Source organism: Spea bombifrons, chromosome 2 (assembly GCF_027358695.1).
Source record: "Spea bombifrons isolate aSpeBom1 chromosome 2, aSpeBom1.2.pri, whole genome shotgun sequence".
NCBI classification, from domain to species: domain Eukaryota; kingdom Metazoa; phylum Chordata; class Amphibia; order Anura; family Pelobatidae; genus Spea; species Spea bombifrons.
The window spans coordinates 137,366,124-137,375,829 of NC_071088.1; the positions used below are offsets into that span (position 1 = coordinate 137,366,124).

The 9,706-nt window shown below is 46.9% G+C and overlaps 1 protein-coding gene across 1 annotated transcript in view; it reads right to left on the reverse strand.

The window, feature by feature from the left end:
* ARHGEF17 (Rho guanine nucleotide exchange factor 17) overlaps window positions 1-9,377 on the reverse strand; it is an 84,186-nt gene extending 74,809 nt beyond the window's left edge. Inside the window, exon 1 of the mRNA XM_053456654.1 lies at window positions 5,386-9,377. Coding sequence (XP_053312629.1) covers window positions 5,386-9,348 — 3,963 coding nt within the window. The 5' untranslated portion in view covers window positions 9,349-9,377. The remainder of the gene's footprint in view (window positions 1-5,385) is intronic.
* Window positions 9,378-9,706: the final 329 nt, after the last annotated feature.

Sequence of the window (9,706 nt, forward strand, 5' to 3'; positions counted from 1 at the left end):
ATATAACCCCCAGCGCTGTATACAGTAATATAACCCCCAGCGCTGTATACAGTAATATAACCCCCCCAGCGCTGTATACAGTATTATTATTTATTATTATCCTTTATTTATATAGCGCCAACAGTTTATGCAGCGCTTAATACAATACATAAATTCAAGGGATATGACAAGACAAGAATTGACAGACTAAGACAAACCGATACATTTGGTGGAGAGAGCCCTGCTCGCAAGCTTACAATCTAGAGAGTACAGTAATATGATCATGTGATATTTTGGGTGATTTTCCCGGCTCAAACACCACTCTGAGCTGACGCTTTATGGCAATGCTAATGAAGTCCGTTCCTCCATAGACTTTCATTAGTCAGAGAGTCTGGCTGGGAGAGTAAGGCGGAACCATTCTATAGTTCCCCACAGGCAGTATGATAAGGATTCAGAGCATATACGCTGTAACAAAGTCTCAGATTAATCGCTGGATTAGTTACTAATTTGGTACAAACATAGAAAGATCTCTTGTGAATATCTAAAAAAATAAATAATTAAATTATGGTTTTCTATAACTTGTCCAAATATTCATAGATTATTGCAGTGTTTACAATATTGTTTCTCCACAACGTACATCGCAAAAGAAAGATTAGTAATGGTAGGTGTTCGCAACTATGCCAATAGCTATGACATTCTATGAAGGTGGTAGATAAGTAGAACAGCATCCCAGCAGAGCTGGTAGAGGGTAATACAGTGAGGGTATTAAACATTCATGGGATAGACATACGGCTCCTGAATCTAAGACGAGACCAATGGACTAGATGGTCCGAATAGGGCCGATCGGCTGGCAGATACTACGTTTCCATAAGGAGGCAGTTACTAATAAAGGGAGACACTTCTTAATGGGGAGGAATAATGATGCAGATCCCAAGAAAGGCAGTTAAGATGGCTGCCCCCGTTGCATACACATTTCTATATGTAAATCCTGTATACTTTAATCCATACAGCAGCAACACAACGCCGGAACCTTCTCAAGAACTTTTACCAGGAGAGCGCTACCCACCTGCTCATTTTGGGTGAAATCACCGTCTTCTAGCATTTCCGGAACGCCTCGCTGGTTAACCCTTCACACACAGGGGAAAAACCCACCAAAAAAAAATATATATTTTTTTTTATCAATCTCTTCTTCTTGCTCCTTTGACCGGAACATCTCTAGGAGGACCCCACACCACAGCGCCTTGTATATAGTACAACGACACCAAAAATCTCAGCCCAAAACCTACAAGCTTGCAAAAAAACGAAATAAAATAAAACAAAGAAGGGGTGGAATGTCCATCGATACGCCGCTATAATCATTGTACTTCTCACGAAGCTATTGGAACGCGCCCAGACCAAATAAGTCGAAGGATTACGCGACGGACCTTTTATCTCACGACTGCTGGCGGTGGCGCTAATTAACTGCCCCCCCACCCGGGGTCATCGGACCGCATCTGCGATCTTCTAAAAACAATGGAAACGTCCAGAACAACCATCGGGTCCGGCCGGCTTGCCCACCTTTCCCAACCGCGCCGCGTCTCTTGGATCATCCGTGGTCAACGTTGAGCGCTTGGCGCCAGGCTCGCGGATTGTGGGTGTTCTTGGGAAAGCTCGCGGTCTCGGTCGCTTCCTACAGCTCTCGATGTTATTCTAACGATTGTTAATATATCGTTTGGCAGCAGTCGGAGTTTGTCTTGGGATCCGCAGGCCTCCGAGGAAATGAAAAAAACTCGGAGAAAAGCCTACGGGACAGAAGAGCGTCACCGGTACAGGTACATTTTCAGAAGTACCTTAATCCTCAAACCGTAACAATGTAACGGCGGAACCTCTCGGACACGTGCCTCGGAACGCTCTGCTTTTGGCTCGGAATCTTGGAGTATCACGGTTGGGCTTCCAAGTTTGTTTTTTTTTTTGGGGGGGGGTGGTGGCATCTGCCTGCTTCCTACATTCTTATGCCCACCCCCTAGGGGCTAGCCACACCCTTATGCGTAATGACCTTCACCTTGCTCCACCCCTTTCCAGCCACTTTAAGTAGATGAAAGGGGAGACCCTAGTGGCCCCCCATATGTGTATCACTGTGCCAATGTTTCCGATTGGTTATTTCCAGTTGCAAAAGTTGCTGATTGTTGTTGATTGGTCGAGGAAGCTGTATTGGAGAAAATAGCCCCATACTTTAATGAAGAGGTTGATAAATCCCTATAGGTGGCCGGTCGCTTATTTAGTGGATTTTGTGTATTTTAGCATAAAAAACCCTACTAGAGGAGCGTCCCAAGGTCAAGCTTTAAATAGAAGGCATTCGTGAGTATAAAGCACGTCTCATAGAAGACAAAAGCACGCTCTCACACCTGATAACGAGAACACGGACACGCGACGTTATCGCCGAGACTGAAAGCGAACACAGAAGACTACAGAAACCCGGAGCGAGTCTTATCTTATCGCAGCCGACGGCCTCGGGACGTTTCTCTGCCGGTCCGCGGCCCGGCGATCGGTAATTAAACGACGAAAAGATTTGGCAGACGGCGTATTCATTACGCACGACTCGGTCCCAACAACTAAATCCACCGTCTGAATAGCAGAAGAAGAAGACAAAAAAAATAAAAAAACAGAAGAAGCACAGAGCAGATCCAGCCGGGGGGTAAATGCTGCCCTATGTCATACGTCCCAAGGGCCCAATTTTTGGGCACTATCCCCTGACCCGTCGTCACCAGTCGTGAAGCTCAGATATCTTCAGAGGAGATTATGAAGGCTGTGGGACCCTGAGAACCTGACCCCCCCCCCCCCGAGACTGGGACAAAAACATTATACATCATACAGTATGTGTTCTAATTCTTAGCCCAATCTACTACCCCCCCCCGACTCCTTATCACACTGCCGGTGCCGACCGGCATTACGGTATACAGTGCCGCCATGCACCCTCCCCCCCCCCGCCAGGACCTCAGGTCCGCGTATTAACGCATCAGGCTTTGCTGACTTTTTACACGCAAATCCCACCGCTGACACCGACAGGAAAGAGTTCCTTATCCAACACGGACAAAAAAAAACTTCCCTCATCAAACAGGCCTCTTAAGAGAGCAAATATTTAAAAATCACATGTACTCAGCGCTCCGAGATAAGGGGTTATTCTTAAAAGCGTTTACAATCTAACGCAGGAAAGCCTCACGCCTCGAACGCCCCCCCCCGGGAGGAATAGTTTTCCTACAGACGAAATCATAAACAGCTTTTTTACCTGTGAAAAATATATATATAATTTCCCCCCTCCCAACATTAATTCCAAACCAAATGGTAAATGTAATTAAAATGAAATTATTTTCTTAAAGCCTTCTTCACCCCGCCCTTAGTAAATTTATGAAACCGACACGGTCGTACAAACACGCAGACGGCACACGCAGTGCATGTCAGTGACAGAACACAACATATATCAGGGTAGGCATACATAAGATCCATAATCATGTCAAAAAGACCAATTTTAGGTAGAAAATAAAATTGCATGTATTGCAATCAGCAAAACAGGGCTATCCATCACATCACAGGGTGGATGAGGAAAGGGAGAAAGAAAGTTGGAAAAACAAATAGAGGAAAAATGAACAGTAATAAAAAAAAATAAAACATAAATAGCATTTATTGGGAGCCTAGTGAGGTCACCATGACATCACTGGGATATAAAAAAAAATAAAAAAGCATGAGAGGCCCCCAAAGGGATATTGAGTCATACTGCACAGATAACAGTGCAAAGTAAAAAAGAACAATAATTAAATTCTTTTTTTTTAATTTTTTTTTTTCCCCCCAAAATGTCAAAATGACTACCCCCAAACTCCTTAAACCGATAGTTTTAGAGGTATGACTGTAATCAGGAGATGTTACTGAACATACATTGGTCATTGTTTAGCACCTACAGAATAGAAGAAAATGTAAGCAAATTTTTATTTTTTTTATTTTAGTATTGTTTTTTTTTTGTTTTTTTATCTATTATCCCTAATAATTATGTCTTATGTATGATTTTAAAAGAAGGCCCTACTTCTCCTGAACAAAATTATGTAAAACTTGTGCGGGTTCATCAAATGTGGAAAAAGAGAATCATGCTTTAACAAACATATGGTAAAAATAATTTTTTTAAAAAAAATCCTGGTCCTTGGGGTCTAAAGAGACCCGGGACTGAAGCGGTTAAAGAGTTGGGTTTTTAATTCAGGGCTCTCTAAGCCAATAGGTCTTCCATGACAAGGAGGGCCGCTGTGGGCTACAAGCAGATAGCTGGCTTGGCTCAGGGTGTCTGCACCTTGAACTAGAATGACCGCGTCCGCCATTTTTTTTTCCAGGACATGATATATTTTTATATATACTGCTGAAAAGCTTATAATTTTATTTGTTTTATATAGCACCATCATATTCTGTAGCGCCGTACAATGGGTATAAACATCCCATGCGCTACAGGGCATCGTGTCACACGTGCAGGTCAGCAACATGCAAAATGGCTAAAGTGGTCACCCTTGTCAAGTGCCTATGATTTGACTTCATAATTCAACGCTCTTTGCTCGGTGATGCAATTATTATAATTTTACAGGTCAGATAAATACAGCCTTAAAAATGTCGTACACCGGTCCGTAACCGGCATTGTATTCTCTACAAACTGCTTGTAAGACCAATTCAGATCTCATCTCCCTTTATTGTTGTAAACAGAACGACTTGCCTATTGTTCTACAGTAAGCCTTGATGACTTTTAGCAGAGATGGAGCTGGCAGAACGCGCTAATAGCTAGGAGGCGAGTAGAAAAGACACGTATAACATAAATAAGAGGAGGCAAGGCCTACGACACTTCACAAAAAACATTCAACCACACTTTTCCCATAACAGAACGCCATTCAAACACACTAATACATACTAATACTAACATTCTACAAGCAGGACACCTATATCTGTCCCGACCGAGGCCGAAAAGCCATAACAAGGAGAAACTTAGTACTTTTGGAACAATACAACTTTTCCTGTTGGATTTTTCATGATCATAAAGGCCTCACTTAATACCTTAAAACATTTTTATGCCTTTTTGTTGGAATAAAAACACCACTGCAAGGTCCTTCACAACCTCCTGATCTAGTTGGGAACTCTACGGTACAAAAACTAAGAGACTTTACAGGTAACATCGGCGGAGGAACGAGCGCTCTTCCTGCAAGACATGTTCAGCTTTCACGTTAACGTTCGTGGGTTTAACGGACATCGGAGTTCCAAGTTTGGGCATCAACAAAAAAACCATGAACATTGTTGAACGATTGTAGCACAAAAAAAACAATCGGCATGAAACCAGCTGCTTCCAAACTAAGAACCAAATAAAAATTCCAGCCAAAGACATAGGACATATAACACGGCACTTACCACGAAAGGCTTGCTTCTGTTGACCTCGTCATGTGGCTTCGGAAGTTTGGGTATCTTGGGCTCGGCCCCTGTTGGCGTGCTTGGGGCGGTTCTAGACACATCCACCGCTCCGAGAAGACTAGCATCGCCAGGGCTAAGGGTAGACGGTTTGGAAACATCCTCCGATAACGGACCTACGACAACCGGGTATGGTTTCACCGGAATCTTAGCAGGATCAGCGGCATGCGCTAAATGAACAACCGGGTGCCCGGGAGGGACCTTACATTCCGCCGGAGAGATTGGAATAAAAGTGGCCGGTTCACTTGCATGCCTCACGTGCTTGGTGGTTAATCGAGGCTTCCCGTGGAGTTCACTGCACTCGCTGCTCTCTTTTTTACTCTCGTGGCTACCCGCTCTAAAAGTGCGCTTTCTGAAGCTGCGTCTAACCATCCTCGGGGACAAGACCTCGGCTAGTTTGGGGTCAAAGCTGAAACTTTGGTTTACGTCCAAGCCATTTTCATCTTCTCCAATGGGCAGCGCATCCTCCGACCTGGAACGTAGCTTCTCAACGTCTTCATCCATTTCCTCCAACTCACCCAATTCATCCCTTTGCTCGGATAATATAGGTTCGCTGCTCGACGACAATATCGGCTGCTCTAGTTCTTTGACGGGCTCGCTCGAGTCCTCCAAACCGGTGGGAGACAGCTCTCCGCGGCGACTTGGGTCACTGAATGACTTTTTCTTTATGGTCTTACCATTGCCTTTCTCGTCGATCACCTTGTCGAGGGCTCCTGGTTGACTAACAATATTCTGGATTACAGCGTTGTAGTCTTTCGCGCCATCGCTACTGAGAGAAAGAACGCTGGCCGCGCTACCGGTGTTTTCACAAAAAGCTATGGCCGACGACTCAGAAATTCCAGGCTTAGAGTTTAACGATCCTAGGAGGTTGCTATCGACAGAAAAACTTGGGGGGTCTTCGGTAATGGAATATCTCCTATGAGGCATTGGGTCACTTAGCGACCTGTAACTTTCACTTCCAGACTCCCCGTTGCTCCCGTTGCTCGAGTCGGTACCGTTATTGGTAAGAGAAGGAAACTTCCTTCTCCGTCGAGTAGTTCCCGGTGTTGGTGGAGCATCGAGCGGTCCTTGAGAAGCAGCTTTATTGGGAGTTCCCTTATAACACGTATCACTTTCTAAACCGTCTGTAAAAGTAGCTGGAATTCTTTGGAGATCACCGTTCCTCGCGTGAAACTGTTCTCCTTCAGACTGGACGATACCCGTCGACTTCCATACCTTGAGAGTTTGACTTATGTCCCGATATAAATTAACACTGGGTGCAGTCTCTACTTCAGTAACGATCCCTTCGTCGGTCATGCTAGAATCGTGTCCAGTTAACTCTGCCAGTTTCCTACAGGACAACTCTTCTTTGGATTCCGATCTCCTCACCGTCGTGTGTCCACCGGCCTCCGCCATTTGCCTGTCGGCGTTGGTTTGCAATTGAGCGTGCGCTTCCTCGCACTTGAAATGGTCGCTGACTTCCTGATCAAAGCTGTAGTCATCCTGGGAGCCGATCCGACTTATTTTTTCAAAGACTTGCCTCGCTTCTTGAATGTACTGGTCTTGCGTTAGGTCAACAGCTACGCTTCCGTCTCTCCTCCTCTCTCTACCGTCACCTTCCTCCTTCTCGGACAGCAGGACGTCGCTATTCGCAGTGCTGGCCAGCATGAGCTCTGAGGAGCTTTGCTTCATGGAACCGTGTCTAGCAACCCGCTTGGACCCAGGTTTATCAGAATACGTAAAGGATTTGGTGCGACGTAGGGTTGCGGTAAGGTCCTTTAACGTCGGGCGGCTGCCTTGCTGCGAGCGGCACGAGTGGAGTGTGGATTTACCTCTTCCAGGTGAGCTCGGTTGCCCTTCTGTGACCTGGTGGGCTTCATGCGCGTAGGCCGCTCCTTCCTTCTCACCAACGCTTCTTCTGCGCTTCCTTATTTTTAAGTCTTCAAGGTCAGACTTCAAAAAGCTAAGCAGGCTGAGAGTCTCTGATGCTATATCGGGGTAGGACATAGACTTCTCTTGATTCGGACTTTCATGTTCTTGAGAGAAACCAGAACCTTCGCTAACACATTCGTTCTTCACCTTTGCGAAGCTGGCAGCCGCCGCTGCCCTCGGACGTACCGGTTGCCTTAACGCGCCGTCGCTCTGTCCGAAGCTCGGCGACCTCTGAGTACCGGCGCCTCCCGGGAGGCTCCGGCTTTGCCCGGAATAGAAGAAGTGTTCATCTTCTTTAAGGGTCTCGGTGCTGGAGTACCTGCTGCTGCTTCTAGAACCGCAGGGGCTCGGCATAAAGGGCGGAATGTTCACTTTTGACACTCGAGACACAAGCGGAATCGGCAACCCCGTAGCGAACGGACCCGTGTTCGATGGCGCAACCACCTCAGACGCGCACCTGGAGCGCGGCTTATGCAGAATTTCGGAATAAGTATTACTTGGGCTAAATGTAGAAGCGTGCTGTTTGGATTCAGCAGCAGGCGGGTGCGTGTTAGATAAAGAAGGGGTGCTACACAAGCCTGGCCCTTTCGGGGTGTTACTGTTTTGTGGTTGCATTTCAGAGTAGCTTGGATCATGACCTAATCGACGGGCAACCTCCGGCTCGACCACAGAGTGTCCATGGCCACCGTCGGACTCGGCCTTGCCCAAGACAACATCGTTCTTCTTTCTCCTAAAGGAGCGTTTCCTGAGGCTTTCCCTGAGGGTTAGGAGGTCGTTTTCCTCCTCGCTTCCAGAGGATATTTCCTGGGGCGCGACCTTCGGGGCATTCTTGTTTGCGGCGGCGTTAGGCAGCTGCAAACCTCTGCAGACCTGGTCTTCCCCGCCGGAACCGTCTCTGACACTGGAAGGGGCAGTCTGTGGTTTGCCAGAACTATGCAAGGAATGTAAACTATCCCAAGGCTGTTTTGCCTCTTGTTTAGGTAGGCCGGAGGAAAGAGCGTGCGCCCTCCAACCAAACGGTACACAGGTTCTCGGAGGCGGGGGCGGAGGCTGGGACTTGGGGATAACGGTTGCCCTCTTCTCTTTTGTATCCATGCCCACGGTATCGTCGAAGTCTGCCCTGCTCTCCGCAAGCGCTTTGCAAGACAAACTTTCCAATTTGGAAGACGGACTTTTATACTGGTGGGAAGCCCCGGGGGAATGGTCTTTGGCAAAAGGCGGAACGCTTTTAAGAAGCTTGCTTTCTACTTGGTGAGGCCGGTGCGGTTCTATCGAACCAACATCTCTCGAGTGATTTACTGCCTGACCCGACGGACCGGTCTCTTCAGAGTCTGCCCGGGCGGGCTGCGTCCTAGAACTTTCTCCAAACAGTTTCCTCATTTCGGTAACACTAGGCCAGTTTGCCCCCTCTACCACCAACTCCCGGGTGTCTGGCTGGTGCAGCAAATCAAAGTAAGAGTTGACGGTTGCTTCGTCTAATGAAGTCCCTGAGCTCTCAGCTCCCCGTGGGTTGACAGCTGAATGCAATTCATCAGACTTACCCGGACACACCAAGGATTGCCCATCGCACTCAGCACCGGCAGCTTCTTGCCTGACGAGGTTGCCCCATGACGGCACATCAGGGGCGGCGCTTTCCACAGACGCGGCTTGGCACCCCCTTTTCAGCTGATCCACACGCCGTAAGCTTTCATCATCGCTTTGCGCCCCTTCATCCCCGGTTTGAGACGAGAAACGTTGAGAGAGCTGACGGACCGAAGGACAAGGGATATTCTGGTCTTTGCCGGCTGCGGAGATTTTGGATACTTTCCTAGACAAGCTGAGGGATCTGGCAGGAGCTCGACTTGCTTTCTGACATGCGGATTGGGTGACATCTCCTTCCACGGGCAGCTTGGTGCCTCCCTCTCCACTAAAGGATTTTGCATTCCAATTTTCCAGCCTCTTAACAGAAACGCTCCGATAGATCCTGATTTTCCTTTCCGGAACCCCTTCGGCCATTGTTAAAAAAAAACAAAAAAAAAAAAAGAAAAGAAAAAAAAAAAGTCACTTTATTCCCTCTGTCCGGTACGTAAAAATAAAAAAAATTAGGAATAAATAAGATGATGTGCCGGGTTCAAATAAATCCGAAGGCGATCATACAAGATGATTCTTTTTAACATTCCGTTTGCCATTTAGGTTTTAAAAAGACCCGTTTCGGTATCATAAAAAAAAGGTCTTCAGGAGTTAAGCTGTAGCGTGCACAGTTCTTCCCCAGGGTCTGTTAAGATTCCATCCATAGAACCGTACGCACAGGGAAGTAGAGTTTATGTCGCGTTCCCTTCACTTAACCCTGGGGAGGTCCACCTCACCCCAAACT